Here is a 14381-nt window from a genome sequence, read left to right on the forward strand (position 1 = left end):
TTGACTGCTTGTCTGGAATGTTCCCAAAGTCTAAAGGAATTCAGTGCCCATTTCTCACTCAGGGTGAAAGGCTTACAGAAATTCCTGGTCCCAGTTTACACAGGATTTCAATCCCCTGGGAGATGTTATTTAACTCTACTTCTATTTTGGCTCAGTCCCTCCAGCTGAGTGACCAACTACACACACTCCTTCTAACACTTTGTGAAGATCTGCCACATAAAAGATTTTCTCCTGAATCAATCCTGGAAGCATGTGAGGCACATCAGAAGGAATCTGCTTCCTTACCAGCAAATGTCTATGTAAAGAAAATGGTCCAGTTTGCACTGGGAAGTGTCAGTGAGGTAGGTACTACTCTCATACTCTAATCATCTCCATTTCTCTGGTGAGAGAGGTGACAGCAACATGGGATATAGGTAAACAATTGGCTGAAATTAATGTTTGTATGGATTAAGGAAGTGAGATTTGTTTCAAAACTTCTAAGCGGGAAATTGAGTTGACATGTGTACAAGCAAATGAAGCAATGAAGCTGTCTCAGACATCACTTGTACACTCCAGGGAAGTGATACAAATCCAGCTTTTGCACTTACAGTATCTTAATTTCTTTGGTTAATACTGAAGCAATCATAACCTTTATAGGGACTTCATATTGGCCAAAGGAATGGACTGTAGACAAAAGATTTCTCCATTGCCACTCTGGTTTCAGACTTTGTGAAATTCAAAGAAATCACATTTACATCATAGTGAGAAATTAATTCCTTGTCCTTGAGTGGAACTGAACATTTGCCGTGCAATCAAGCCTGACCACATGAGGTCTTTAGTATGTGAACACCTGAGTCGTTTTCAAAATTTGAAATATCAAAAAACATTTTTATTGACAAACTTCAAGACAATGGAAGAAAGCACACCACAATTTTTTTCTGTTTTCAACCAGTAGTCATTAACATTCTGAGATGACTTTTCCACTTGCACTCTTTACTACTCTATTTACTACTGCTACAGAGGGTGTCCCCTCTTAAACTCAGCTGGCATGAGAGCATGGAGCCAACAATACTCAGTCCAGCTTTGTGTTAATCTGAGATGAAGTTGTTTATACAAAGCAAATCAGCAGCCTCTGACAGCCAGAGGGCAAGGATCGCTTCAGTATGAGAGTCTAAAGTCCACATATCAAATGGCATTGACTTGCAAGATTACTGTCTTCTAGATAGAGCAGGTGGTCACCGAAGACAGCACAGCCTCCCAGCTGAACAGGAGTCATGTGATAAGGAAAAGGCTGCACGAGAAAATACCGGACACCTCACCACTGTCCTCCCAGATGAATTTTCACCAAGGTAAAGAAAGATTTATAAGCTGAACTTTCTAATAAGGATACAACCAGCCTTTTCTGAGTCTTTCCCAAGCTAGATGAATTGTTTAATTTCATGCTGTAGTGATTACATGTAGTGTTGGATAGGATAGTTATTGCTTTACATATAAATTACTTCATGATGGAAAGACTCTGAGGCAAGTCAGCGAGGTTTCTTTTCCTTGTTCCACAAAGGACAGTACTCTCAGGGCTGCAAAGCAATGATAACGAATCAGCTTGCACAGATTCGACTCTCAAAGCTCTTTGCATAAAACCTGTGCATATAAAACACCCCTACTTTCAAAACTGTTTTTGTGTTTTGTACACTCCAGTGTATTTTTGAAGGTTGGATTCTGTTGCCATTAAGGAATATATAGTCATCCTTCCTACTTGATTATTCATGCAAAGATTTGTGGTTTCTTTTTGATTTAATTTTTCTATTCAAAAGATGTTTTATAAATTCACACATGAATTGCTGGATTGATTTCAAGATGCAAGGCCAAATCCTGGTCACTATACAAATAAAGCAGTATATACCAACTTTGTATTTCATTTGACTAAGATCAAGATTTTATTATCTCTCAGAGTAATTATCTAACTCTATCTTTTTTCTCGTCTCTATATTGTACTGTTCACTTCAGCAGAGATCTGTGACCCTGGAGCAAGAGAAATGTTGGCCCAAGCTATGCAGGCTTGTTGTGGATATGCTCAACATTAGGTATATGAGCAGTCCAATTCCTATTCAGCAAATCACATATATGTTCCATTAAATCAGTTAGAAATCAAACACATGCTTAAATACATGTGGAACATTTCTATGAGGTATTATGGGTTATAAGAAAAGGAGATTCTTTTCAAAACATACAGACAAACCACCCCTCAAAACATATTGACTCACTTACTCAGAAACTGAGCTTACAGTTTCACAGTTGCATAAGCTGGTGGAAATTCTGCTGCTCCCTCTATTAGCCCCAAATTCCTGCCATTTTCCTTACACTCATTCTAGTGATTATGTATCTGGTGTGATCTCTGTGTTTTCCAGGAATTTGGGTCACTTGGCTTACACTTGCTGAAGGACTTCAATGAATTAGGATGTTGATTACATTGAAAATGTGTGAGCCACACTTTGCAAGGCAGCCTTCCATTTCTTTCCTTTTTTTTTTAATTAAAAATTATCACACTCAGAGATTCTGTAAAAGGATAAGAGACAATGCAACCAAAGAAAAGTCAGTATGCAAGAGAAATATGTACATCCTTATGACTTAGGATGACTCCTTATTGGAATTTCTGCATCTTACTCTGGTAGGGGATTGTGTCTAGGCATTGTCCACCCTGCACACAGAAAGAATACTTTATAGCAGAAGGTTTTGGGCCTCATAGTATAAAGAATGAGAACTTTGCAGGTTATCTGCACTTTGTAACCTTTCAGTTAAATTCAGTAGCCTAGAATTAATGTATTAGATTTGTTTTATTTGGAATGGTTGAGGAGAACTATGAAAACTAGTTTTGGTCAGAATATGATTATGAAAATAATAGAAGTCATCAAGCTTTCCCCAGTTCTTAAGGAACTGGAGTCAGTGTTAGAAGACAGACAGACAGACAGATGTGGACTATATAAAAATTAGTTAAGCCAAACATTATTTACATTACCATGCAAATAGAATGATTTATAACTGAAGTATGTGAATTACCGTATTCCTTTTCTGTTTCCAGATAAAGGGTCCAGATTAATGAATTATAGTCAGTCAACAGAAGATTACAGACAACTCTCTGCAGACTATAGTGACTCAAATAGTATTTCTGAAAGTGCATCTTTGATACTGTCTAACCGAGGACACAGGAGAGGTAAGATTTTTATGAAAGATTATGTTTATGAATTATGTATTGATCTTTTTTGTCCTTTGTTTGTACATGTGGGACTACCCACATATAGGTGTACCAGGTGATAGGTACTCCTGAGCAAATTGTGGTTATATAACTTGGGAAGTATATTTGTGCTAAGTCGTAGAGAAGAAAGATACTTAGATTAGGTTCTTTTTCACTTGTGTCCCAATGTAAAGCTATATATTCCCTGGTTACCATGCAGCACCATCACCTCTTTCTTGCTTTATGCCCCCTTTTTGAGGTGAAGCTGTTCAGCAGATCACAAAGCCTGAGAGTATGTTTATAGCACATGGGGTCTTGCTACAGATGAGAAATGGTGGAGCTCCCCCACAAACGCATATGATGGGCAGTGTCAAGATGGCAGCACTGAAATCAGTTGAATATATAAGTAATACCTAAGTCTTGAAGGGTGGAGATTAATGTTTCTTCAAACCCTTTAAAAAATAAAGGGACTGATTCTGAAATCTGAGGGAAAAAACAAAAAACCCTCTGTTTTCTTTTCATTTTTGTCCTAGGACCATTTTATATTTCCTGCTAAGCGTGTTGGTTTTGTTGTACTAAATGCCAGGTCATTCTTCTGATTTACTTTGTCTGGAGATATCAGAGTTGGAGTTTTATCTTCACTTTCAATCCTTTTGTGGCAGGAACAGCATGAAAGAAACTGTTTAGGAGAGAATTCATTCAGTGAAGACACTGTGTTAGACATCATTCAAGTTCCTTCCCAAGGCACGTAAATCACAGTGTAGGGGGATGCTATGAAGCAAAGAAGGGAATTTAGCAGGAAGAGGAGCACTGCTGTGCATGTTTATCTTTATGTATAAATTAGAATCTGAGCTAGGATCACCTAGACAAGGTGTTCATACTTCCCAAGAGCAAAGAGTTGCTGTTGCTCCAAGAATGAGGAAAGTGAGGTTAGTTGTGCAACTGCTGTTAATGCTCTTCTCCTGAAAGACACTTTTTGGAAGCTCCAGAATTGCAGTCAATATCAGCAGCAATAAAAACCTGAGACTGCAGCTTCTCGCTGTGTGACTCATATGTGTCAGTCACATACTTAACTGCACACAGTGAAGGTAAACTTACTGTTTTGTAAGCCCTTTCAAAAAAAAAGATTTGGTCATAAACTGGACAAAGGCTCATTCCAGTGACTTTGCGTATGTCTCAGTCTCCACTGAAACACTGGTAGCTGTTCATACTCAGGATTTTGTAATGCAGGACTCTAAAAATACGAGTCAACATGGAATGTGAGAACTTGTTTGCCACAGACATTCTTTCATGAGATAATATATTAAGAAAATGCATTCTTCTCTGAAAAGAACTGCTACCATTTAGTAGAGCACCATTATCAAGGGAGATCAGTACCTCTATCAAGACTGTACTTTTAAAGATATAATCAAATAATAATCTACAGGATTGACTACTTTGAGGGCCACATGTTAATTTAACATCAGAAATGTGTTAAATCTGTGATCAAAGCATGGCAATCTGGCCACTGAAACTAGCCAAGTTGTCCCACTGTCATAACAGCCAATACAGAAAAACTAAGGGGAATTTTATGTCCTTGTCAAAGTATTTTTGTACAATTATGTGAAAAGCACAGTGTAAGCAGAGGATTTTGCAAGGTTTTCTCATTAAAAAGCATGTCGTTTTAGAACATGGGAATGAATCTTAACTTTGGTAACTAGTTTATCTCAAATCTCACATTTTGTCACTACCATCTGCAGCTTGGAAAAAACCAACACATGTTTGTGCTTATTTTAGGAACATGACTGTAGATTTTCTAGTTTGTAAAACTGTACTTGGTTGGTTGGTATACCAGAATTCAGTGTCACGTTTTCATTTGGAATTCGAAGTGAGGTCTCAGGGTGTAGTGCATGAATATTTCATCTGGAGAAAAAGCTGACCTAAATGATTGCTTCCACATAGTTCATCTTATCACACTATCTTTCTGCCCGTGCAATAGTTTGATATGGAATTCTTCAAATAAGACCAATTAAATTATCTAAATGAAGTAAAATTTAACCTCTCCCTCCTTCCCTAAATCACAGTATCACAGAATATGCTGAGTTGGAAGGGACCCATAAGGATCATTGAGCCCAACCCTTAGCCCTGCACAGGACCTTCCCCAATAGCCACACTGTGTGCATGAAAGCATGATTTAAAACATCTTTGCTCCTACAAAAATCATTAATAGAGCTACCACTTGCATACCCTTTCTGATTCTGCCTCTAAATTTCAGCTTTTATGTATTTGAACAATGCAACACCTATCCTTTCTGTAGCAGCAGAGATTACTGAAGGTGAAAAACAGTACAAATCTCATTTGCTAAGAACTCACAAACCATCCTATACTCCCATCATATTTTTATGATGTGAAAACATTCACAATATATTTAATGTACCAAATAACCGGTGGAATATTTACAAATATTTTCATTTCAGTGATTTTATATCCTACTTTGATTAATCCAGAGAAATGTCATGGCTTTTTCCACTCAATTTTATGCAAAAATTGGACATGGTTTCTGAGAAGAAGCTGTTTCACAAATTACCCCCATACAGATGGAAATGACAGCCAGTGTACCTATGCAGCTATTTTCTAAATTACATTCACATGAAGGATTATGAAAAGGAGGTAACAATAACTAGGGAACTGGGAATACTGCTGGTAGTATTCACTTAACCTTATTAAATAGCCATTTATGTCCAAGTGAGGACAGTAACCAGTCTAAAAGAGAGGAAGTAAGCAGTATAAATTTCTTGCCTGTTTTTATTGTCCAAACATTGGATGCTAAGTGCTGCTACAACTGCTTCAATTGTGAAATTTCCTTTATTTATTTTAGGGAAAGTTCCAGAGATGCACAGGTCATGTGACCCCACACTTAGTGGGTCAAGGACACAAAGTAGCTACAAGCTCTTCATAAACAGGTAATCTCAAATCATATTTCTACAAGATGAAAACTGTTGTATAACCAAGCGAAACAGACAACTAGTGTGGCAATGCCAGTAGCAGAAAATGCCTGGATTGCCATCTGGGCTGTTTTGAGAATAGATACTATTTATGTAGAATAAATACCTTAATAATACATCATATTCTACTATGTAGAATAAATAAATAATGTGCACCTAGACTTAATTTGGTTCCAAGTGGAACAATCCAAATGCTCTAGTGAAATGAAACTTGGGCCCTGAACAACCCATACAAAAAAAGCGTGTTCAAGATCTCCACCTTTACCACTGTGTCCTGCCAGATGCCATGGGCCTCCCAGAACAGCTGCCCCTGGCTGTGTCTCCATCAGAATCGGGCAAGCAGCAATAGCCCTATGTCACTGAAACAACTGGGAAGCAGCTCCACAAAGACCGTGGAAGGTTGGACTTGATGATCTCGCAGGTCTCTTCTGACCTTAATGGTTATATGATTCTATGAAGGGAAAAACCTGTTGAAAAGGTATGAACAGTCATCACTTTTCCTGTCAAGGCATTCTGGCGGAGTCCTTATTTTTCTGTATTCAGAATTTGGATGTGGTTTTCCCTTGCTGTCACATTAGCAGAGGCCTTATGTGTTCTGGAGTGGTTATGGTAGACCATATGATCCATAATTTTCAGTGGCTTTTTGCATTTCCATCTAGATACTTAGATTGATTTTTCTCACTTGTATCAGCCGTATCCAGCCCTGCACCACTACTTTACTGAAGAGTTATAGGTGACCCAGGGACACAAGCAGTAAAGACCTCTGCTCTGCCATGAGGATTAGCCTCATTTCAGCCATGGCATGTACAGCAGTCCTGTAGACACTGACAAAGAAAACTGAGAATTGTACAGCTGATACTAACTCCTTTTCAAAAGCCAGGGACACATCACTGCTGCTAAACAAGAGTTTTCTAGACTGGGTGTTAGCACAGTGCAGCTATAATCATGGCTGTTTCCAAATGAAGAAGAGATGTCAGCACTGTTAGCCTCTAGGCACCACAAAGACCAGAATCCCATAGTTAAGCACCATGTAATCCCTACAGACATCCCATTTAATAGAGTTCTTGACCCAGTTAAGCAGGAGTTTCTTCTTTTAACCATGACATGAGAAATTCAGGCCCACAGGAAATGCTCCATTTAGATCAATTCCCAGCTAAATGTATCCCAAGTAGACAGTTTGAAATTCCTGATAAATCAGACAGGATAATCTGGGTGATATGAGACACCCCAGTACACCTCTAAAACTGCAACAAGAACGAATAACAATCAGGTTGCAGGATAGTGGCTGCTTTAGTGAAAAAAAGAAGTCTCTGTGTACCTGTCTAACTACACACACACACATATATATATGTGTATATAGACATCTATATATGCATCTTATACCTGGCAATTATATCAGTAACAGAGGATTTATTTTCCGAGTATTTTGGAGCAACAGCCATGCCTCTGATTAACAACTTGTGTATGATCTTGATATCCTTGATCTAAAATCATGATGCCAAGGATAAGTTCCCCTCCTCTGCTGAAAGATGAACTCTCTTCTCCAAATCTCCAGCAAGCTATTTCCCATAGAACTTCAAGGACTGTAAACCCCACTTTTGGTTGTAAGCATCTGCAACTGAATTTCTACCAAGGTCACCATCCTATTGCAAGTACCTGAACAGCAATGGAGATGAAATAACCACTTTGGAAAACACCAGTTTGCCATGCAGAAGGACAACCAATACAAAACTTAGTGATGGATTTACTAGCTATAAAGCTTTTCATCATGCTCAGTTCTGTAGGCAGTCCAACTGACATTTACATGTTAAGCTTGTAAGTATATGCAGGGCTCTGGGCTAGATATAAAGAAGACACAGCTGTCAAATCTGGCATCTCTCACCTCACAGGACTAATAACTGGAAGTGTTTTCCTCAGGAAAAGAAAGCCTTCTTAATAAAGAATCTTGGTTTTTGAGCTAAAAGTATTTTTATGCTCACAAAAGTCACTTCAGGTAATTTTTAGGTATATTTCTTAGGTAAATGTTGATTTTTATGAAGTTGTATTGATAGAAACAAAAATACCTAGATATGTTTATAGACAGAAGAATGTAAACTAGGATATGACAGAACAGAACAGAATAGTTCAGTTGGAAGAGACCTGCAATAATCACATAGTCCAACTGCCTGACCACGTCAGGGCTGACCAAAAGTTAAAGTGAGTTATTAAGCGTATGTCCAAATACCTTTAAAATGGGCCAGTGACCACCTCTCTAGAAACCCTGTGCCAACATTTGGCCACCCTCTAAGTAAAGAAATGCTTCTTAATATGATGTCTGAACCCCACAGAATGTAGCTTTGAACCATTCCCATGTTCCCTGACACTGGATACTAGGCACAAGAGATGAGCAACTACTCAAGTACATTTGTTAACATTTTTTTGAAACTCCCTGAATAATCTCCTGAAGCAAGTTTGCAACATGCAAAAGAAAAGGATGAAACTTTGGAATAATGAAAAAGCTTCCATGTGACTTTGGCATTTGTTAAAAAATGTAATTAACAAAAATCCACCTCAATAAAACCTCTCCTGAGCCACATATTCATTCTTTCCTCATTGGCAAGAGTACATAGTATATTTTAAGTTTATTCTAAGGGTACATGTGTCTGCTAAGGTGGAAAACACCATTACTTCAGGCGTTAAAACTGTAGTACAAAGACAGCTTTCTGATCTGAGATTTCATACATCTTTCTAGTAATTAAATTGAAAATTCCCTCAGTTCCCTAAGACATTAATTTATTCTGATGGATTAGTATTCAAATAATTTAATTACCATTCCTGGAAAATTCTGAATAATGTAACAATGAATTATAAGGCTTTCTGCAGATTTTTCCTTGAGAATATAAGAAATGAGAAATTTACTTAGTCCTGTAGAATTCCAAGAAGGGTATGGGGCTAAACTCTTTGCTTGTTGGCTTCACAAAACTTAAACCAGCTAGATCTGGTTCACCAAATGAAAAAAAAAGAAAAAAAAAGACTTACCTAATTAAAGCAGAGTTTAGATTTATTTACAAAGGGCATCAGTAATATTATTCCTGCTAAATTATTTTTCTTTTTCTGTAAAGAAACATTTAAGAACTTATAACCGACATTTCCCTGGACTTCATAATACCCCACAATATTCCTAGTTAATGTACCTTAAGCTCTTTGTCCTCAAGTCAGTGCTGTTTTGATTGCATGCTATATATATATTGCTCACTGTGACATTTCCATTGAAGGTCGGTCAGTGCTGTAGAAGAAATCCCTGGTGGAACTCAGAAGAACAACCGACAGAACCTGTTAAGCTTAGGTTCCACCTTCTCTGTGTCTACAAAAGACTACACAGCAGCTGCTTCATCACAGAAGTGTTTATTCCACAGGAAGGAAAAGGTGAATGATGAAAAACATATAGGCTTATTTCAAAATGTAAATATCACTAAAGAGAAACCTCTCATTTAATTGTTGTTCAGCAGCAACCTGCATATTAGCTGCTGAACCATCTCATTCTATGAGTATTCTAAACTGACAGACTCCAAATCAGGCATGATCCAGTTGTGATATCTCAGAACTGACAACAGTGAACAGCTCATGTTCGTAAAGACTATGCAAAAGCTGATAATTGAACCCTCTCTAACTACGTGTGATTTCTGCAAGCATCAAACACCATATGGACTGTTTTCACCAACCACTTTAACAGGAGCTTCAGAACACCAACAAAATTTGCAAAGATACTGAACCCAAACGTTTGCTGGTCAATGGTGCTCCAAGGACTTAAAAGTTTTGTTACAGAAATCATAGGCTAGCACCGAGTGTGCCAAACCAATAGTTGTCCTAACTGTCTACTTGTAGTTGCTAATTTGTTGTAAGACTATGTTAAAAGTGAAGGGTAATGTTTCTTTGGCAACTGAATCACAAAAATCCAGAAATAATTGAATCACAGAAAACTCCACAATGATTTTTCCTATGGAGCTTTCTCTTGTGGAAGTAGAGACAGATTTTAGGCTGATGAGCCCTTTCACCTTGTCTCAGTTCAGAAGCTCAGGACTGACCAGTAGCAGACATTTGGTCAAGAGCTTCAGTTAGATAGTTTGGAAAATTATCCTTTTACATATAAATTTGGTTTTAAATTTTATTAATATGATTTTTGTTGAGATAATAATTGAGTTTCTCAGAAGGAGTTCAGCAACCGTTATAACAAAGTGCTAGTCCCTCTTTAATGTAATATAAAAGTGCACTCTCTGTTGGCAGGACAATAGTATTATTATGAAATAAACCCTAATTTTTTTTTTAAAGGATCTAAATGAGTCAAGTTACTAAGTCATGGACAATGGCTGGAAGGATTCACATCTTATCACTTGCAGACATTTAGTTATTTCTCTCTGCATAAGGTATCTAAAAGCATAGATAAATCTGGTGAAAACCCAATGTGCAAAATTACTTGAGGTGGATACTCAGCAAGAAAAAAACCATCTTGCCCTGTTAAAGTTTGTTGAAGTAAAAAAAAATAATTAAATGTCTACTAATAAGAACTATCAGTCAACCTTTATTATAGGGAAGAAAGCAGCTCTGTTTTTCAGTCTGGTTCCTATGTAAACCAGGCTTATGAAATCACAGTGGTGTGTATGTATGTGTTTACATGTCTGTGACTGTCCTCAGAGTAACTTGAGAATCAAATGGGAAAAGGTCTCAGAATAAATTAAGTATCCGTAAGTGACATGAAAATAGGTGCCTTGTAAAGGAAATTAATCTTGGTTAAGTTCCTTTATAGAAGAAAAGGCTTCAGCATGAGCTTACCCCCACTTAGACCACAGAGTCTCCACACAGGAGAGACCTCACACAGAGAGAAGTCTTCAGTCAGCATTTGCACATTATTAGACACTGAAGTCAATTAGCTCCAGCACATAGATCAACAGAAATGGATTTCATTGATACTTGTGTTTGGGATTTTCATTACATTATGGAGACAATTTACTAAATTTCTAAATTTCCTCCTTGCAGTTTTCAGGTCCAGAATTTATTATTTTGTCTGGTGAACCACCAGTGACCTTGCAGCTGCCTGGATCAATTGTGGTAAGTACATAAAGAATTTAGGACTAATCTAGCTACCTTTTAGTTGGGGCTCTTTGTAAGTTGCATCTGAGTCCCAACTCAGTTTTCTCATCATGTCTTCCTCTCAAAACATATTACCTTCAGAGGTATTGAGAATTGGAAGGAAGTGATTTAATTCTCACTGCTATTTAGTTATTTCTGTTAGTTTAAAATTAGCTTAATTTATCCTTCTGAGCTAAGAATGCTCACTTTAGCCCAAGACTTTTGAGACAAAGATTATACAACAAATATGCAATGTGACATCTAATGCCAATGTATGGGACTTCTCCAGCTTGCAGCCACATTCTTTAACTTTCATTGAGATAAGGTAAAAAGGTGACAGCATACAGCAATAAAAATGAGGGCAAAGAGAATTTGGAATTACCTCCAAATCTAGAATAACCCTGGTGACTATAGAGTCTGGGTACGGTCAGCTGTTTTGTTGGGATTCTCTGGGTTTTTTAAAAATTATAAATGTTTGTGATATTAATTTATGAGAAGACAGGGAATAGCATAATGTTGTGACCATTTTAGTGAGGTTATGTAGAGATAGGAGACTAAGGGACCTCAGTAATAAAATGCTGTGGAACCTGAATTGCTTGTATTTGGCACTCATTCTTCATTCTTTGTTGTACATTCTTAGACTAAAAAAGGGAAATCCTATTTGTCCCAAAGGGATCTCAATGTGATTCTACTCAATGGGCAGTGCCTCGAGGTGCAATGTGACATCAAGACCAAGGCAAGAGATGTTTTCAACACCGTGGTGGCATATGCAAACTTGGTGGAACATTTCTACTTTGGCTTGGCTTACCTGAAAGGTAATGAGACAGCTAAATACAGCAACAGCTTTCTCCCTCTGTGCCTCTGTAGTCACTTCATTAATGAATTCCAGTAAGATCTTTTAAGATACTCAGATGAAAGCAGACAAAAAGCTTAAGCAAAAGTAAGGTACATTGGTTTAAACTCTACTGCACTGAGTTAAAGCATGTCTATCCTAGAACTGTGCATATTACTAGATGATATTCCCACTTAGAAAAGGCTGTGTCTCAGCCTTGACCTGGAATAATACTGAGCCATGTAGCTCCAGCAGAAATTCCAGGAAGCACTGTACTGAGGAAGGCTGACTATCTTTGTCCCTGGATAGGACTACAGCTTCAGCTATGTCATCTACAAGATCCACCTCTCCCTAGTCCATTTCTGGTGGCAAGCATGGCTGAGAAGCATACCTTGTGCCTAGGAATGCAAGCTCCATCAATTCTATGTGATTCCACAGATACCACACTAATCCAGCATCTAACAGTTGTAATCCTAAATTACATACTGTTATCCTAATTCTCCATCAAAGAGCAGAAAGTTAAGCCATGACACAGAGAAGTGAATCTCACTGACATCCACAATCCATTTTATATTTTATTGCTGGTGATGCACTATATGAAGATAGCAGAACTTTGAGCTGCTGAAGTATATCCAGATTTATTACAGAACCCAACATTCTCATTTCAGGTAAAGAATTCTTCTTTTTGGATGAGGAGACCAAACTCTACAAAGTGGCCCCAGATGGCTGGAATGACCAACCCAAGAAGAAAACCTCCATCATTAATTTCACACTCTTTCTAAGGATAAAATTCTTTGTCAACCACTTTAATGTTATCCAGTAAGTGCACAGTTCTGCTGGCTGCAGGAAAAACAGTAACTTTTAGGGATACCCTTTAAAGCTCCTCCTGTGTTCCTAAACCCTTCTGTATTCCAGGCACGGCTTGACAAGGCATCAGTTTTACCTGCAGCTTCGTAAAGACATTTTGGAAGAACGATTATATTGCAATGACGAGACTGCCCTGAAACTCGGCGCTTTGGCTTTACAGGCAGAGCTTGGCAATTATGCTTCTGAGGTGTGGATAAATAATACAATATTTCTCTGAGGTCTCTCTCAACAACTTTTGCAGCTTTTGTTTGTCACATAGCATTTAAAGAAGAAATGTGAATAGTGCAGAATTTCATTTAAGTCCTTCAGTTAAATCCTTCAGATTTAATTAAAAGAATTACAAAATTTTCCCAATTAAGGAGCAGTAATGAGCCAGGTGAATTTGGCAGGAAATATAGCAGAGTGATGAGAGATTCTTTATCCTTCATAACTGATAACATATTCTAGAAACCCCAGAAAATCTGTAGAAAATTTCCAACATAGGCACAGCATGGATGTGCAGAGGGGCTTAGAGAGTAGTAAACATGGAAGAGAAAAACAAATGAACACTGCAGAATTCACAGCTATTTTATGTGTAGGCTCAGATCCACAAGCCACAAAGACAGGAAGGTCACAGACGGTATATCTGAACTAGTTGTCCTAGTTTTGAAGTGTATAGAAAATGCCCATTTATGTTCTCTTCCATATCCTAAGTTGTATAAATTAGTTATATAAATTAGTGTAGCTCTACTAATTGAACTCTGAGTGGTCTGATCCATCTGATCGGATCCATCACGGCCATGGTCCCCCAGTGTAGGTTGCACTGTAGCTGTCAGCTCGAAGTGTGGAACATACTGTAGGACACACCTTTGTCCTCTCTGCACAAAGAAGTGGTATGTGCTTTGAGCACCTGGCTGAGCACAGATACAAAAGATACAGGCTGTCAGGACTCTACCTGTTGTTCTCCACCTTCCTCTAGGAAACATGGTGGCTTCTGCATATGGGCCACCCCGAAAATGAAATGCAAAGAATAAGAAAAGTCAAGTAAGAACAAAAGGCTCTTGTTTCTCTGGGGTTTTTGTTTGGTTTTTTTTCCCCACAGATGCATGGAAAGAACTATTTTCGTGTCGAAGACTATGTTCCAGCAAGTCGAATAGAGAAAATGACCCTGGCGTATGTACAGCGAGAGCTTGCTAAATTACATCGTATGAATCATTCCCTATTTGAGGATGAAGCTGAACTAGAATTTTTAAAGGTAACTTGCCATACCCCAAACATTATTTATTTATTTATTTTGAGGTGGAAAGCCCCTCTCTATTTAGCATTTTCTCTTATTTCCTTCTTGCCTGATACAGTGAATTTTAGATATGGTGAACAAATTTAAATAGTCAACAAAAAACTCTGA

At 37.9% G+C, this 14381-nt stretch overlaps 1 protein-coding gene across 1 annotated transcript in view; it reads left to right on the plus strand.

The window, feature by feature from the left end:
• Positions 1-240: 240 nt before the first annotated feature.
• FRMPD2 (FERM and PDZ domain containing 2) overlaps positions 241-14381 on the plus strand; it is a 59517-nt gene continuing 45376 nt past the window's right edge. The window contains exons 1-10 of the mRNA XM_051800057.1: positions 241-341; positions 1202-1328; positions 3056-3187; positions 6066-6150; positions 9447-9597; positions 11206-11277; positions 11939-12113; positions 12799-12949; positions 13046-13184; positions 14079-14231. Coding sequence (XP_051656017.1) covers positions 309-341; positions 1202-1328; positions 3056-3187; positions 6066-6150; positions 9447-9597; positions 11206-11277; positions 11939-12113; positions 12799-12949; positions 13046-13184; positions 14079-14231 — 1218 coding nt within the window. The 5' untranslated portion in view covers positions 241-308. The remainder of the gene's footprint in view (positions 342-1201; positions 1329-3055; positions 3188-6065; positions 6151-9446; positions 9598-11205; positions 11278-11938; positions 12114-12798; positions 12950-13045; positions 13185-14078; positions 14232-14381) is intronic.

This window comes from Manacus candei, unplaced genomic scaffold, assembly GCF_025592945.1.
Source record: "Manacus candei isolate 608988 ecotype Guabito, Panama unplaced genomic scaffold, ASM2559294v1 h1tg000050l, whole genome shotgun sequence".
NCBI classification, from domain to species: domain Eukaryota; kingdom Metazoa; phylum Chordata; class Aves; order Passeriformes; family Pipridae; genus Manacus; species Manacus candei.